Source organism: Nerophis lumbriciformis, linkage group LG11 (genome assembly GCF_033978685.3).
Source record: "Nerophis lumbriciformis linkage group LG11, RoL_Nlum_v2.1, whole genome shotgun sequence".
Classification (NCBI taxonomy): domain Eukaryota; kingdom Metazoa; phylum Chordata; class Actinopteri; order Syngnathiformes; family Syngnathidae; genus Nerophis; species Nerophis lumbriciformis.
The window spans coordinates 50943920-50962700 of NC_084558.2; the positions used below are offsets into that span (position 1 = coordinate 50943920).

Below are 18781 nucleotides of genomic sequence, written 5' to 3' on the forward strand. Positions count from 1 at the left end.
TTTTCTAAAATTTTAGTGGAATCTTTTTTTTTTTTTTTTAATGTTAGTGGTGCGGCTTATATATGGAAAATTTTTATTTTTTCTAAAATTTTTGTGGAAAAAATATTTATTTTTCAAAAATGTTAGTGATGCGGCTTATATATGGAAAGAATATTACATTTTCTAAACATATTAGTGGGTGCGGCTTATATATGGAAAAAATATTTATTTTTCTAAAATTTTAGTGGGTGTGGCTCTTATTTAGAAAAAATATTTATTTTTCAAAAATTTTAGTGGGTGTGGCTCTTATTTGGAAACAAATTTATTTTTCAAAAATTTTAGTGGGTGTGACTCTTATATGGAAAAAATATTTATTTTTCCAAAATTTTAGTGGGTGTGGCTTATATATGGAAAAAATATTAATTTTTCCCCCCATTAATTCCAATGGACAGTGTCCAAATTTGAATAATAAAAAAAATGGTCAATATTTCCAAACTTCCCAAGCTTAACTTCCCGTGGTAAATTTCCACCCTTTGCAACCGTAAACACCAGTTCACAATAAGTTGATATTTTCATTTCACGACTGGGCCCAAACATGACAGACAGATGATGTAATTAAAAATGACAGCCACACCTCCACCCTCAGGCCCCGTTGGATCAAATAATTCTACTTTTTTTTGTCATGGAATAACTCAGGAAACGCCTGGAAATCTCCACCCTTGCGAGTGGGCGTGGCCTGTCCGAAGGATCCATAACCCAGAGTTCCTCATTTTCCCACCAGCCATCTGTTTCCTGAAGAAGGAAGAAAAAAAAAGGGCCACCTCATCTAAACATGGACTACATATTTATACATGCTGTGTACATTCCAGCTGCTGCACCATAAACTAAACAAAAGCTGCCAATCCAGTCAGTCTGTTTGCTTTAAAAAAAAACACAAAGCCTGAAAAAGAGCCATGACTAATGTTTTTACTTAGCTAAAGTCTTCTGGCTTCTGTCCATCTTGGAACTCGCGAACACACCTCTTTATTTATGAGGGCCGGCGTGCCCCGACACGTTTTGCCAACCCGCACTTGAAGACACGCTAATTTCTCTTCATTGCACAACGCTAATTGGGAACTTTTGCATTCCGAGGTTTTGGGGCTTGAGCGGGAGTTCAAAGAGGAACAACGTGGCCTTCTCTGCTGGCCTAACATAACCAGAAATCATCATCACAATTAAAGATACAAAGTCATTTACTTTCCCCTAAATATCTAAAAGTAGTCATGTCATGTTAGAATAGGATAGAATAAAGTTTTATTGTCATTATTACAGTGAACATGTTCAAGGAACAACAAAATTGGAGCAGATCCCCTAAAATCCATACACAATAATATAGTAATATAAATAGTAAAAAATAATATATATATCTATATATATCCACACACATGCATATATCCATACATATACACATACACATACATACACATATATACACATACATATTGTCAGAATAATTGTATCTAAGTTGTCACAAGATGTCTTTGATCTTACCAATCAAAAGGCTAGTAAAACTCCACTGTATAGGATGGGAAGTGACATAAAGGTGTCAGTTTCTTTGATCTATTGTAATCCACAGGAAGATTTTGTCTTGACCCGAGATCTACAAAGCAGAGAGGAAGCAGGACCTGACCCCCCCCCCTCCAGGCACCTTTTCTTTAAACTGTTTTGTAACCAAAGGCGACAAATGTTTACGACCCCCCTCCCTTAGAAACAGCTGTTGCCATGTAATCCGGGAAAGTCCAAATAAAAGAGGAGGCGTGCAATCTTTCGTCAGAGCGTGGTGAGACTGTACTGTATATGTATATACACATATATATATATATATATATATATATACATATATGTATGTGTGGGAAAAAAATCACAAGACTATTTCATCTCTACAGGCCTGTTTCATGAGGGGGGGTACCCTCAATCGTCAGGAGATTTTAATGGGAGCATTCGCATACCATGGTTTATATAGGGCACAGAGTGGGTGGGTACAGGCTGGCCTAGGGGCGTGGTGATTGGCTCATGTGTTACCTAGGAGGTGTTTCCGTCTATGGCGGCATGTTGTTACAATTTCGCTGCGCTTGTTGAGGGATGACAGGTCTGGACGGTAAATAATAAACAGTTTCTCTTTCAAGCATAGGTTGCATCTTTTATTACCACTATTGTAAGGTGTGCTGGATGCAAGAATTTGCCATGTTATTGAATATTCAACATTATTGTCTTTGAGGTCCCAAATGTGTTTGCTGAGTTCTGTGGTATTTCGCAGGTTTTTGTTCCTGAAAGAAGCCTTGTGATTGTTCCATCTGGTTTTGAATTCTCCCTCGGTTAATCCTACATATGTGTCGGATGTGTTAATGTCCTTGCGTATTACCTTAGATTGGTAGACAACTGATGTTTGTAAGCACCCCCCGTTGAGAGGGCAATCAGGTTTCTTTCGACAATTACATCCTTTGTTGGTTTTGGAGTCGCTCTGTCTGAGGGCCGACAGCTCATTTGCAATTGTTTTGTTGTGGTTTGAGATGATTTGTCGTATATTGTTCATGCAGCTGTAGCTCAATTTAATGTTGTTCTTGTTGAATACTTTTCTTAGGATGTTGTCTCAACGAACATTGGACACAAATTCCTCAATCTGATTGACAAACACTTTCACACACACACACACACACACACACACACACACACACACACACACACACACACACACACACACACACATTCATATATACACACACATACATATATAAACACCCTCAATCTCCTGACGATTGAGGGTACCCCCCCTCATGAAACAGGCCTGTAGAGATGAAATAGTCTTGTGATTTTTTCCCACACATACATATATATATATATATATATATATATATATATATATATATATATATATATATATATATATATATATATATATATATATATATATATACACTAGGGCTGCAACTAACAACTAATTTGATAATCGATTAATCTGTCGATTATTACTTCGATTAATCGCTTAATAATCGGATAAAAGAGACAAAATACATTTCTACCCTTTCCAGTATTTTATTGGGAAATAAACAGCATACTGGCACCATACTTATTTTGATTATTGTTTCTCAGCTGTTTGTACATGTTGCAGTTTATAAATAAAGGTTTATGGAAAAAAAAATAAAAACATTTAAAAATAAAAATAAATAAAAAGTAGCCTCTGCGCATGCGCATAGCATAGATCCAACAAATCGATGACTAAATTAATTTTTATAATCGATTTTAATCGATTAGTTGTTGCAGCCCTAATAAACACACACATATATATACATATACACACACACATATATGGTATATATAAACCTACTCAGTGGCCTAGTGGTTAGAGTGTCCGCCCTGAGATGGGTAGGTTGTGAGTTCAAACCCCGGCCGAGTCACACCAAAGACTATAAAAATGGGAGCCATTACCTCCCTGCTTGGCACTCAGCATCAAGGGTTGGAATTGGGGGTTAAATCACCAAAAATGATTCCCAGGCGCGGCCACTGCTGCTGCTCACTGCTCCCCTCACCTCCCAGGGGGTGAACAAAGGGTGATGGGTCAAATGAATCATTTTAAAATAATTTTGCCACACCTAGTGTGTGTGTGTGTGTGACAATCATTGGTATTTTAACTTTAACTTTATATACATACGTGTATATACACACACACACACACACACACACACACACACACACACACACACACACACACACACACACACACACACACACACACACACACACATATATACACACACATACATATATAAACACAAATATATACATACACACACATAGATATACAAATACATATATATAAACACATGTATACACACACATACACAGACACATATATATATATACATACATATATATATACATATACATACATATATATATATATACATACACACACATACTGTATATACATATTTATATACAAACACACACACACACACATATACAGTATATATACATACATATATACACACACATATATACATATATATATATACACACACACATTCATATATGCACACACATACATAAACACAAATATATACATACACACACATAGATGTACATATACATATATATATAAACATGTGTATACACACATACATATATAAACACAAATATATATATACACACACATATAGGTATACATATACATACATATATACACATGTATACACACACATACACAGACACATATATATATACATCCATATATATATACATACACACACATACTGTATATACATATTTATATACAAACACACACACACACACATATACAGTATATATACATACACATATACACACACATATATACATATATATACATACACACACACACATATACACATTTATACATATACACGCACACACGTGCCCATATATACACACACATATACAGTATATATACATACATAATACACACATATATACTGTACATACACACACATATATACATATTTATATATATACACACATACACATATACAGTATATATACATACATATATACACACACACATATATATACACATTTATACATATACACGCACACACGTGCCCATATATACACACACACATATACAGTATATATACATACATATATACACACACACATATATACATATATATACATACACACACATATATACATATACAGGTAAAAGCCAGTAAATTAGAATATTTTGAAAAACTTGATTTATTTCAGTAATTGCATTCAAAAGGTGTAACTTGTACATTATATTTATTCATTGCACACAGACTGATGCATTCAAATGTTTATTTCATTTCATTTTGATGATTTGAAGTGGCAACAAATGAAAATCCAAAATTCCGTGTGTCACAAAATTAGAATATTACTTAAGGCTAATACAAAAAAGGGATTTTTAGAAATGTTGGCCAACTGAAAAGTATGAAAATGAAAAATATGAGCATGTACAATACTCAATACTTGGTTGGAGCTCCTTTTGCCTCAATTACTGCGTTAATGCGGCGTGGCATGGAGTCGATGAGTTTCTGGCACTGCTCAGGTGTTATGAGAGCCCAGGTTGCTCTGATAGTGGCCTTCAACTCTTCTGCGTTTTTGGGTCTGGCATTCTGCATCTTCCTTTTCACAATACCCCACAGATTTTCTATGGGGCTAAGGTCAGGGGAGTTGGCGGGCCAATTTAGAACAGAAATACCATGGTCCGTAAACCACGCACGGGTAGATTTTGCGCTGTGTGCAGGCGCCAAGTCCTGTTGGAACTTGAAATCTCCATCTCCATAGAGCAGGTCAGCAGCAGGAAGCATGAAGTGCTCTAAAACTTGCTGGTAGACGGCTGCGTTGACCCTGGATCTCAGGAAACAGAGTGGACCGACACCAGCAGATGACATGGCACCCCAAACCATCACTGATGGTGGAAACTTTACACTAGACTTCAGGCAACGTGGATCCTGTGCCTCTCCTGTCTTCCTCCAGACTCTGGGACCTCGATTTCCAAAGGAAATGCAAAATTTGCATGGTTGGGTGATGGTTTGGGGTGCCATGTCATCTGCTGGTGTCGGTCCACTCTGTTTCCTGAGAACATGCATGAACAATATACGACAAATCATCTCAAACCACAACAAAACAATTGCAAATGAGCCGTCGGCCCCCAGACAGAGCGACTCCAAAACCAACAAAGACTGTAACTGTCGAAAGAAACCTGATTGCCCTCTCAACGGGGGGTGCTTACAAACATCAGTTGTCTACCAATCTAAGGTAATACGCAAGGACATTAACACATCCGACACATATGTAGGATTAACCGAGGGAGAATTCAAAACCAGATGGAACAATCACAAGGCTTCTTTCAGGAACAAAAACTTGCGAAATACCACAGAACTCAGCAAACACATTTGGGACCTCAAAGACAATAATGTTGAATACTCAATAACATGGCAAATTCTTGCATCCAGCACACCTTACAATAGTGGTAATAAAAGATGCAACCTATGCTTGAAAGAGAAACTGTTTATCATTTACCGTCCAGACCTGTCATCCCTCAACAAGCGCAGCGAAATTGTAACAGCATGCCGCCATAGACGGAAACACCTCCTAGGTAACACATGAGCCAATCACCACGCCCCTAGGTCAGCCTGTACCCACCCACTCTGTGCCCTATATAAACCATGGTATGCGAATGCTCCCATTAAAATCTCCTGATGATTGAGGGTACCCCCCCCTCATGAAACAGGCCTGTAGAGATGAAATAGTCTTGTGATTTTTTTCCCACACATACATACATATATATATATATATATATACACATATATACACATACATTGATATATACAGTATATCATTTATATTTATTTATTTTGCCGTTTTTGTTTACATGTTTAAGGTGTTTTAATGAATATACATGCATGTTTAACACATATAGATTCCTTTCTTTCATGTTGACAAGAATATAAGTTGGTGTATTACCTGATTCTGATGACTTGCATTGATTGTAATCAGACAGCAGTGCTTAACGTCCACGTTTTCAAATGCAGGAGAAAAAAAGTTCCTCCTTTCTGTCTAATACCACATGAAAGTGGTTGGTTTTTGGCATCTTATTTGTCCAGCTTCCATATTCGTTTTCACACACTTTACAAGAAATACATTGGCGGCAAATTCCGTAGCTCGCTAGCTTGTTTGCGCTGGCTTTCGGAGACTCTTGTTTTGAAAGCGCAGGCGCGATCGAGCGGCACTTTTATTGTGAAGACAGGAACTGTGCAGTCAGTCTTTAGGCTTGTGACGGGATGTACGTTTGAAATAAAAAAAAGTGTCTTTTTTCCTTCACACTTTTGATTGATTGATTGATACTTGTATTAGTAGATTGCACAGTACAGTACATATTCCGTACAATTGACCACTAAATGGTAACACCCCAATACGTTTTTCAACTTGTTTAAGTCAGGTCATGTGACCGCCTGGCTCTGTTTGATTGGTCCAACGTCACCAGCGACTGCATCTGATTGGTGGAACGGAGTCAAACGTCACTAGTGACTGCATTTTATTGGTGGAACGGAATGAAACGTCACCAGTAAGGCAGGCACTTTGAAGGTCTGTCTGACAGACCAAAACAAACAAAGCGTGCATTAACAGATCGATAAAAATTAGTAGCGAGCTGAATGTAGATAAAAGTAGCGGAGTAAAAGTAGCGTTTCTTCTCTATAAATATACTCAAGTAAAAGTAAAAGTAAGTTGCATTAAAACTACTCTTAGAAGTACAATTTATCCCAAAAGTTACTCAAGTAGATGTAACGGAGTAAATGTAGCGCGTTACTACCCACCTCTGATAACAACCGAAGCTAACAACCGACCCGGTGCGCTTGTGAGGTAGACATAAAGATTTCCAAATTCCATGTCCGGCCATTGTGTAGGATTATCAGTCCACGCATCTGCTGGAAGGCGGTAAGGGCAGTCGTTTAATCCAACGACAGAACATTTTAACTCGTATCTTAACCTAGCCTCACTGGAAAGACTATTTACATAATCATACGCCATTTAGAACAGTTTAAAAATGCCGTGAAACCTCGTTAAATGCCTTTTCTGTCAATGCTGTGTTCCAGGGCCGGCCCGTGGCATAGGCCCGTATAGGCAAATGCTAAGGGCGCCGTCCATCAGGGGGGCGCCACGCCAGTGCCACAAATGTTGGAGAGAAAAAAAAAAAGTTGGTACTATTATTTCTAAATACAAAAAATAATCCCACGTTAATTAAAATGCAAAGTAAAGCCTATTTAATAGAAATATTATTTGTTACACGGTGCGCCCCCTCCCTTCCCGTATCATGACTCTTTGTGGACGTCACCACATCAAAAAATCAACACAAGATGTCAAAACGGCCAAAACTGTCAGGTGCCCAGGGAAGAAAAAAGAGAAAAGAAGAGGGGTAGAAACGAGAAAAGACAGAAGTAGCAGGTAGGTAACGTTAGCCTACATTAAATGATTTGTCTGTTACAGAATGTGATAGTAACCTGGCTTTTTAGCATTAAGCTAATGCTATATGATTCGGCAATTGCTAATTCTGTTTTAACGTCGGGTTAATATTGTGGAGGGGGCTAAATTGTTATGGAAAATAATAATGTAACGTTAGGTAATTACAGTACTCCCACCTTACATTCCTCAGGGACATTTGTATTAGATCTTTTAAGCAGGTGTTTTTTGTTTACATTGTTATCTTGGGTTCAATCCCGGGCTCGGGATCTTTCTGTGTGGAGTTTGCATGTTCTCCCCGTGACTGCGTGGGTTCCCTCCGGGTACTCCGGCTTCCTCCCACCTCCAAAGACATGCACCTGGGGATAAGTTGATTGGTAACACTAAATTGGCCCTAGTGTGTGGATGTGAGTGTGAATGTTGTCTGTCTATCTGTGTTGGCCCTGCGGTGAGGTGGCGACTTGTCCAGGGTGTACCCCGCCTTCCGCCCGATTGTAGCTGAGATAGGCTCCAGCGCCCCCCCCGCGACCCCAAAGGGAATAAGCGGTAGAAAATGGATGGATGGATGGATCTTAACCTAGCCTCACTGGAAAGACTATTTACATAATCATACGCCATTTAGAACAGTTTAAAAATGCCGTGAAACCTCGTTAAATGCCTTTTCTGTCAATGCTGTGTTCCAGGGCCGGCCCGTGGCATAGGCCGTATAGGCAAATGCTAAGGGCGCCGTCCATCAGGGGGGCGCCACGCCAGTGCCACAAATGTTGGAGAAAAAAAAAAAAAAGTTGGTACTATTATTTCTAAATACAAAAAATAATCCCACGTTAATTAAAATGCAAAGTAAAGCCTATTTAATAGAAATATTATTTGTTACACGGTGCGCCCCCTCCCTTCCCGTATCATGACTCTTTGTGGACGTCACCACATCAAAAAATCAACACAAGATGTCAAAACGGCCAAAACTGTCAGGTGCCCAGGGAAGAAAAAAGAGAAAAGAAGAGGGGTAGAAACGAGAAAAGACAGAAGTAGCAGGTAGGTAACGTTAGCCTACATGAAATGATTTGTCTGTTACAGAATGTGATAGTAACCTGGCTTTTTAAGCATTAAGCTAATGCTATATGATTCGGCAATTGCTAATCAATAAATAGCTAGTTCTGTTCGGGTTAATATTGTGGAGGGGGCTAAATTGTTATGGAAAATAATAATGTAACGTTAGGTAATTACAGTACTCCCACCTTACATTCCTCAGGGACATTTGTATTAGATCTTTTAAGCAGGTGTTTTTTGTTTACATTGTTATCTTGGGTTCAATCCCGGGCTCGGGATCTTTCTGTGTGGAGTTTGCATGTTCTCCCCGTGACTGCGTGGGTTCCCTCCGGGTACTCCGGCTTCCTCCCACCTCCAAAGACATGCACCTGGGGATAAGTTGATTGGTAACACTAAATTGGCCCTAGTGTGTGGATGTGAGTGTGAATGTTGTCTGTCTATCTGTGTTGGCCCTGCGGTGAGGTGGCGACTTGTCCAGGGCGTACCCCGCCTTCCGCCCGATTGTAGCTGAGATAGGCTCCAGCGCCCCCCCGCGACCCCAAAGGGAATAAGCGGTAGAAAATGGATGGATGGATGGATCTTAACCTAGCCTCACTGGAAAGACTATTTACATAATCATACGCCATTTAGAACAGTTTAAAAATGCCGTGAAACCTCGTTAAATGCCTTTTCTGTCAATGCTGTGTTCCAGGGCCGGCCCGTGGCATAGGCCGTATAGGCAAATGCTAAGGGCGCCGTCCATCAGGGGGGCGCCACGCCAGTGCCACAAATGTTGGAGGAAAAAAAAAAAAGTTGCTACTATTATTTCTAAATACAAAAAATAATCCCACGTTAATTAAAATGCAAAGTAAAGCCTATTTAATAGAAATATTATTTGTTACAACATTACGCCCCCCCTCCCCCCCCCCCCCCCCCGCACGGTGCGCCCCCTCCCTTCCCGTATCATGACTCTTTGTGGACGTCACCACATCAAAAAATCAACACAAGATGTCAAAACGGCCAAAACTGTCAGGTGCCCAGGGAAGAAAAAAGAGAAAAGAAGAGGGGTGGAAACGAGAAAAGACAGAAGTAGCAGGTAGGTAACGTTAGCCTACATTAAATGATTTGTCTGTTACAGAATGTGATAGTAACCTGGCTTTTTAGCATTAAGCTAATGCTATATGATTCGGCAATTGCTAATTCTGTTTTAACGTCGGGTTAATATTGTGGAGGGGGCTAAATTGTTATGGAAAATAATAATGTAACGTTAGGTAATTACAGTACTCCCACCTTACATTCCTCAGGGACATTTGTATTAGATCTTTTAAGCAGGCGTTTTTTGTTTACATTGTTATCTTGGGTTCAATCCCGGGCTCGGGATCTTTCTGTGTGGAGTTTGCATGTTCTCCCCGTGACTGCGTGGGTTCCCTCCGGGTACTCCGGCTTCCTCCCACCTCCAAAGACATGCACCTGGGGATAAGTTGATTGGTAACACTAAATTGGCCCTAGTGTGTGGATGTGAGTGTGAATGTTGTCTGTCTATCTGTGTTGGCCCTGCGGTGAGGTGGCGACTTGTCCAGGGTCTACCCCGCCTTCCGCCCGATTGTAGCTGAGATAGGCTCCAGCGCCCCCCCCCCCCGCGACCCCAAAGGGAATAAGCGGTAGAAAATGGATGGATGGATGTTATTGCCTTCTGTTTAGCTAATGTTTGCCCTGCAGGTAATAGTCACTTTTCCACCCCTTTATATATTAGGTATAGTTGTAAGTAAAAAAAAAAAAAGGTCAAAGACAAAGCTATTCGGGTTCTTGTGAGTGTATACACTTCACTGTCGATGTGGGGGGGGGCGCCACCTAAAATCTTGCCTAGGGCGCCAGATTGGTTAGGGCCGGTGTTGCTGTGTTCGCTGTGAGCTGGTTTGTTTTCAACGAATTCAATATGGCGACCGCGTTGCTAGGGGATTGGCAGGCGGAAGTGACGTAGGTCCGCCCTCGCCTATTACTTTTTTTTTACGCCAGACATCGAATTTAATGCCATTTAAGACCTTAATTTTTGTAAAATCAACTTAATGACTTTAAAAACCCTGTTTTTAATGTTTTTGTTTTCTTTGGTAATTACATTTTTAAATGTGCCAGGGGACTTGAAAGAATTAGCCGCGAGCCGAAAGTGGCCCCCGGGGCCGCACTTTTGACACCCCTGGCTGACGCGCTTCTAATGATTTAAAAATTCGATGTCGAGTTTTAAAGTGTTTTGTGATTAAAAACAGGTTTCAAATACTTGTTTGAAGTAGTTGTTGTTTTACCTTCTCGTCTTCGCAGTCGTCATCGTCTCCTTGGTCCGGAGTCTCCTCTCCGAGCTCTTTATTCGCGTCCTCTTCCACTTCGGGAACTCTCGTGAAGTCCGAGTCGTCCACCTCGGCCGTCATGTCTCGTCGCTCCCTTGCGGGCCGAGAGACCTTCGCGGCTCCGCGGGCGTCCAGGCGAGGAGAAACAAACCCCCCTCCCCGGTGAAGGCGTCCTAGTTAGCCGCTAATTGACCTGCGGGGCACACCGCACCTGCAGCACACCTGGCCGCATAGTCCTGCCCGCCCGACACCGGAAGTCCGTAAAAGCGATTAAAAGTGTGTTTCCGCGCCGTGTGGCGACGAGCAGCATCCGGCAGAAGACGCTTGCCCGGCGAGGGTTGGCTGTTTAGTCCTTGGCGTCCATGCCGACACTGACGTCACTCAGCCAGAGCGCGGCGACCGAAGGGAAACAAATATAAGCCACGCCCACAGGAAGTGAGTGCTGACCAATCACGTTGAGCAACTTCAGCGCTCCTACCAAAACAACAATGTTTTTTTATTTTGTATTTTTGTATTTTTGTATTTTTGTATTTTTGTATTTTCGTATTTTTATTTTTATTTTTATTTTTTTTTAATCCAAAACAACAATGTAACTAATAGCAGCTACTGTTAAGACACGCGTTGCCTCGGAACTATTTAAAAAAAAAAAAATGTAATTTTATAAACCTATATTTGTAAACTGCAACATTTACAAACTATTGTTTGTGTTGCAACAGGGACATTATTCAGTGATGCACTGGAAATGGAGACGAGCTTGTTTTTTGTACTTTGGTTGTTTTGTTAATTTTATAAACCTTTATTTATAAAATGCAACATTTATAAACAATTGAGAAATAATAATAATTAAAATAAGTACAAAAACAGTACAAAACAGTGCCAGAGGGTTGTAAACTCAAAATAACTCAAATAGAATGCAATATATATATATATATATATATATATATATATATATATATATATATATATATATCCATCCATCCATCCATCCATTTTCTACCGCTTATTCCCTTTGGGGTCGCGGGGGGCGCTGTAGCCTATCTCAGCTACAATCGGGCGGAAGGCGGGGTACACCCTGGACAAGTCGCCACCTCATCGCAGGGCCAACACAGATAGACAGACATATATATATATATATATATATATATATATATATATATTGCATTCTATTTGCGTTATATATATATATATATATATATATATATATATATATATATATATATATATATATATATATATATATATATATATATATTGCATTCTATTTGAGTTATTTTGCGTTTACAACCCTCTGGCGCTGTTTTGTACTGTTTTTGTACTTATTTTAATTAGAGGGTTGTAAACTCAAAATAACTCAAATAGAATGCAATATATATATATATATATATATATATATATATATATATTGCATTCTATTTGCGTTATATATATATATATATATATATATATATATATATATATATATATATATATATATATATATATATATATATATATATATATATATATATATATATATATATATATATATATATATATTGCATTCTATTTGAGTTATTTTGAGTTTACAACCCTCTGGCGCTGTTTTGTACTGTTTTTGTACTTATTTTAGGGGGTTGAAAACTCAAAGTAACTCTAATAGAATGCTATATATATATATATATATATATATATATATATATATATATATATATATAACAAAGTGCAAAGCCATAGGCTCTCACAAGTTCAGTAAATAATTTAAATTTGGAAGACAGCATCGTCGTTTTCATGAAACTATTGTTTGTGTTGCAACAGGGACATTATTCAGTGATGCACCGGAAATGGAGACAAGCTTCTTTCTTTTTTTTTTTTTTTTTTTTTTTCAAAAAACAACAATGTAGCTAATAGCAGCTACTGTTAAGACACGTGTTGCCTAGGAACAATTTTTAAATTTTATTTTATAAACTTTTATTTATAAACTGAAGTATTTACAAACAATCGAGAAATAATAATATTCAAAATAAGTACAAAAACAGTACAAAAACAGTACAAATCAGCGCCAGGGGGTTGTAAACTCAACAAAGTAACTAAAATAGAATGCAATATATATATATATATATATATATATATATATATATATATATATATATATATATATATATATATATATATATATATATATAACAAAGTGCAAAGCCATAGGCTCACACAAGTTCAGTAAATAATTTAAATTTGGAATACAGCATCGTCGTTTTCATGAAACTATTGTTTTTTGTTGCAACAGGGACATTATTCAGTGATGCACCGAAAATGGAAACGAGCTTGGGTTTTTTTTTTTTTTTTTTTTTTATAAACCTTTATTTATAAATTACAACATTTACAAACAGTTGAGAAATAATAATCAAAATAAGTAAAAAAACAAAACAAAACAGCGCCAGGGGGTTGTAAACTCAAAATAACTAAAATAGAATGCAATATATATATATATATATATATATATATATATATATATATATATATATATATATATATATATATATATATATATATATATATATATATATATATATATATATAACAAAGTGCAAAGCCATAGGCTCACACAAGTTCAGTAAATAATTTAAATTTGGAAGACAGCATCGTCGTTTTCATGAAACTATTGTTTGTGTTGCAACAGGGACATTATTCAGTGATGCACCGGAAATGGAGACGAGCTTGAGTTTTTTTTTTTTTTTTTTTTTATAAACCTTTATTTATAAATTACAACAATTACAAACAGTTGAGAAATAATAATTAAAATAAGTACAAAAACAGTACAAAACAGCGCCAGAGGGTTGTAAACTCAAAATAACTAAAATAGAATGCAATATATATATATATATATATATATATATATATATATATATATATATATATATATATATATATATATATATATATATATATATATATATATATATATATATATACATATATATAACAAAGTGCAAAGCCATAGGCTCACACAAGTTCAGTAAATAATTTAAATTTGGAACACAGCATCGTCGTTTTCATGAAACTATTGTTTGTGTTGCAACAGGGACATTATTCAGTGATGCACCGGAAATGGAGACGAGCTTGTTTTTTGTTTTGTTTTTTTGTTTTTTGTTTTTTTGAATTTTATAAACCCATATTTATAAATTGCAACATTTACAAACAGTTGAAAAATAATAATCAAAATAAGTCCAAAAACAGTTCAAAACAGCGCCAGGGGGTTGTAAACTCAATAAAGTAACTAAAATAGAATGCAAAATTACTCGTCTCCATTTCCGGTGCATCACTGAATAATGTCCCTGTTGCAACACAAACAATAGTTTCATGTAAACGATGTTGCTGTATTCCAAATTTAAATTATTTACTGAACTTGTGTGAGCCTATGGCTTTGCACTTTGTTATATACATATATATATATATATATATATATATATATATATATATATATATATATATATATATATATATATATATATATATATATATATATATATATATATATATATATATGTATATATATTGCATTCTATTTTAGTTATTTTGAGTTTACAACCCCCTGGCGCTGTTTTGTTTTGTTTTTGTACTTATTTTGATTATTATTTCTCAACTGTTTGTAAATGTTGCAATTTATAAATAAAGGTTTATAAAATTAAAACAAAAAAAAACCAAGCTCGTCTCCATTTCCGGTGCATCACTGAATAATGTCCCTGTTGCAACACAAACAATAGTTTCATGAAAACGACGATGCTGTCTTCCAAATTTAAATTATTTACTGAACTTGTGTGAGCCTATGGCTTTGCACTTTGTTTATATATATATATATATATATATATATATATATATATATATATATATATATATATATATATATATATATATATATATATATATATTATAAATTATTTACAATTAACATTAATTGCAACATTTACAAACAGTTGAGAAATGATAATCACAATCTCACTCTGATGCGGCTCAGCTGCATACTTGCCAACCCTCCCGATTTTTCCGGGAGTAACCCGAATTTCAGCACCCCTCCAGAAAATCTCCCGGGGCAACCATTCTCCGACTTTCACCCGGACAACAATATTGAGGGCGTGCCGTGATGGCTCTGTCTTTAGCGTCCTTTACGACCTGTCGTCCGTCCGCTTTTTCACCACATAAACTGTGTGCCGGTTTAGTCTCAAATTGTGTGCGACTTCTACATACACGCATTACTGACTGCAAGGCATACTTGGTCAACAGCCATACAGGTTACACTGAGGGTGGTGATATAAACAACTTTAACTATGTTACATATATACGCCACACTGTGAATCCACACCAAACAAGAATGACAAACACATTTCGGGAGAACATCCGCACCGTAACACAACAGAACAAATACCCAGAATCCCTTGTAGCCCAAACTGAAAGGATGACGGCACAGAGAGAGAGGACGGCATTTTTGGTTCTCTGCCAGTGGATAATTTAAGTTCGGCGTTTTGTTTTTTCATTATTACAAGGCATACTTGATTTTCCGGGAGACTCCCGGAATTCAGCGCCTCTCCCGAAAACCTCCCGGGACAAATTTTCTCCCGAAAATCTCCCGAAATTCAGGCAAAGCTGGAAGCCACGCCCCCTCCAGCTCCATGCGGACCTGAGTGACGTGTCAACAGCCTGTATTCACGTCCGCTTTCCCACAATATAAACAGCGTGCCTGCCCAAACACGTTATAACTGTAGAATGATAGAGGGCGAGTTCTTGGTTTCTTATGTGGGTTTATTGTTAGGCAGTTTTATTAACGTCCTCCCAGCGCGGTAACAACACACAACAACAGCAGTCATGTTTTATTCTACCGTAAAGCAGTTTGTCTGCCGTAAACACCAATGTTGTTGTAATATATTGAGTTGGAGGCAATAACCAGGTGAGGTGATGAAGTACGTCTCTTTACTGTAGACTTCAGAACGGACTCACACACTTGACGTCAGGTGTGCAACACCACGTAAATCGTTGGCCAACCAAAAAGTAACCCCAGTACGCTATAGCCAACATTCACCAGGAGATGGCAACAGACAAACATAGATCACTCTATTACATTCCTCCCCTTTTAGAAATGTAGAAGTTACTCAAAATAAATAAACAACCCAACCAAAAAATGCAGCAGCTCAATTAAAAAACTGTACTTAAGCCACATTCTTTTTTTTTTTTTTTTTTTAGTACTGAACTCTTAACCCTCATTTGTAAACAATAACATGCTTATTATACAAACAGTATTTGTACACCTTTAACACAGATTTTTATACTGTCTTCAGAGATTCCGTTTTTTTGGTGGTACTCGAAACCTTTCTGGGTACCTGCGAAAGGGTGTTCAGCATGGTTAGAAAAATAGTGACAGAGAATAGAACAAGGATGGACAATTCAACCCTTAACTCAACAATGAGTAGATGAGTGTTATGTGTGTGTATATGTGTAAATAAATGAACACTGAAATACAAGTATTTATTTTATTTATATATATATATATATATATATATATATATATATATATATATATATATATATATATATATATATATATATATATATATATATAATAAAATAAATATATATATATAGCTAGAATTCACTGAAAGTCAAGTATTTCTTATATATATATATATATATATATATATATATATATATATATATATATATATATATATATATATATTAGAGATGCGCGGATAGGCAATTTATTTCATCCGCAACCGCGTCAGAAAGTCGTCAACCATCCGCCATCCACCCGATGTAACGTTTGATCAGAACTGCACCCGCCCGCCATCCGCCCGATCTAATATAGATGATGCAAGGCATTAGTGAGCCTGCCAACTACTCCGGTTTTCCCGTAATTCGTACGGTTTTCATCAACCTATTCCGGGTTTTTCATTAATTAAAAAAAAAAAAAAGGGTGAAAACTACGCAAATTGCACCTTGTGCAGACAAGATTTTTCGATCGGACACGGAGGAATTAGCGATGTAAAAGACCACGTTGGGACAAAAAAACACAAGTCTAATGCCGTTGCTAGCGATACAAGTGGAAAACTTTCAACGTTTTTCGTCGCCCAAACAGATTCTTTGGATGTGATAAATGCCGAAGTTTTATTTACGGAGGCAATAATTGAGCATGGACTTCCAATCGCACTGGCTGATCACATGGGACAGTAAATGTTTGTGATGCAACCTTTAAAAATCATTACGCGGTGATCGCGGTCCCAAAAATAAACTTTTCTTGCATGATAATGTCCAGAAAAATTTGCTTTATATTACTATAGAGTCCTTTTAACGAATGAGTTTGATGGTTTATCACAAACCTTAAATGAAAGCAGTCCTTTGTTCTCCTGCACCATGGCCTTGCTTCGTGTTTGGTGCGCAAGCTTTATAACCTCATTGAGGTTATAAAGCTTTTGCCTGTTAAAGAAAGGAGACTGATCCAATGCAGGACAGACTTTCGCGTGCCACGCTGTCACGACCCAGACGCACACCAGTGCGCAATCATATGGGAGCCGCGCTGAGCGCACCTCCGAGCGCGTCTCGCTGCCGGCGACGGCCGGGTATATGGGCCCGACGCTCCAGCGCCATCCATTTTCAGGGCTAGTTGATTCGGCAGGTGGGTTGTTACACACTCCTTAGCGGGTTCCGACTTCCATGGCCACCGTCCTGCTCTCTATATCAACCAGGGTGAGCCCCACCCCTTTCGTGAGCGCACTGCGCGCGGAGTGACCCCTGTTACGCGCCCCCGGCAACAGGGGTGGCGGGCAGGTAAGCTGCGCGGGCGGAGCGCGCGGAGTGACCCCTGTTACGAGCCCCCGGCCACGGGGGTGGCGGGCAGGTAAGCTGCTTACCTGCTGCGCGTGACGCCGGCCGCGGCGAAGGCGGACGAGGCGGGGTGTCGGTGCGGTGGGCGCGGTAGTGACCCTGGACGTGCGTCGGGCCCTTCTCGCGGATCGCCTCAGCTACGGCTCCCGGTGGGGCCCTCTCGGGGGAAGGGGCCTCGGTCCCGGACCCCGGCGAGGCGTCCCTTCTCTGCTCTGTAAAAGTGTCCATCTCTTTTCTTTTCTTTTTCTTCTGTTGTGGCATATGCTGCAGGTGCCTGCTCGTTTTTCGTATGTGGGTAACAACATTTAACTATGTATATATATTTCCCAATTGGTTTAACTGCCACCCGCAAAAAAACAAAAAAAACAACAACAAAAAAAAAAAATATATATATATATCTAATTAATCCACCCGACCCGACCCACGCGCGGATAAAATCTTATTTTTTTTAATTTCATCCGCCCGATCCGCGGATAATCCGCGGACTCCGCGGTTGTGTCCGCAAACCGCGCATCTCTAATATATATATATATATATATATATATATATATATATATATATATATATATATATATATATGAAATACT

General features: G+C 38.0%; 1 protein-coding gene across 3 annotated transcripts in view; it reads right to left on the reverse strand.

Moving 5' to 3' along the window:
* Nucleotides 1–11706, reverse strand: part of mast4 (microtubule associated serine/threonine kinase family member 4) — a 302344-nt gene extending 290638 nt beyond the window's left edge. For all 3 annotated transcript variants that reach the window (XM_061966300.1, XM_061966299.1, XM_061966298.1), the window contains exon 1: nt 11304–11706. In XM_061966300.1, the coding sequence (XP_061822284.1) occupies nt 11304–11426 (123 nt within the window). In that variant the 5' untranslated portion in view covers nt 11427–11706. The remainder of the gene's footprint in view (nt 1–11303) is intronic.
* Nucleotides 11707–18781: the final 7075 nt, after the last annotated feature.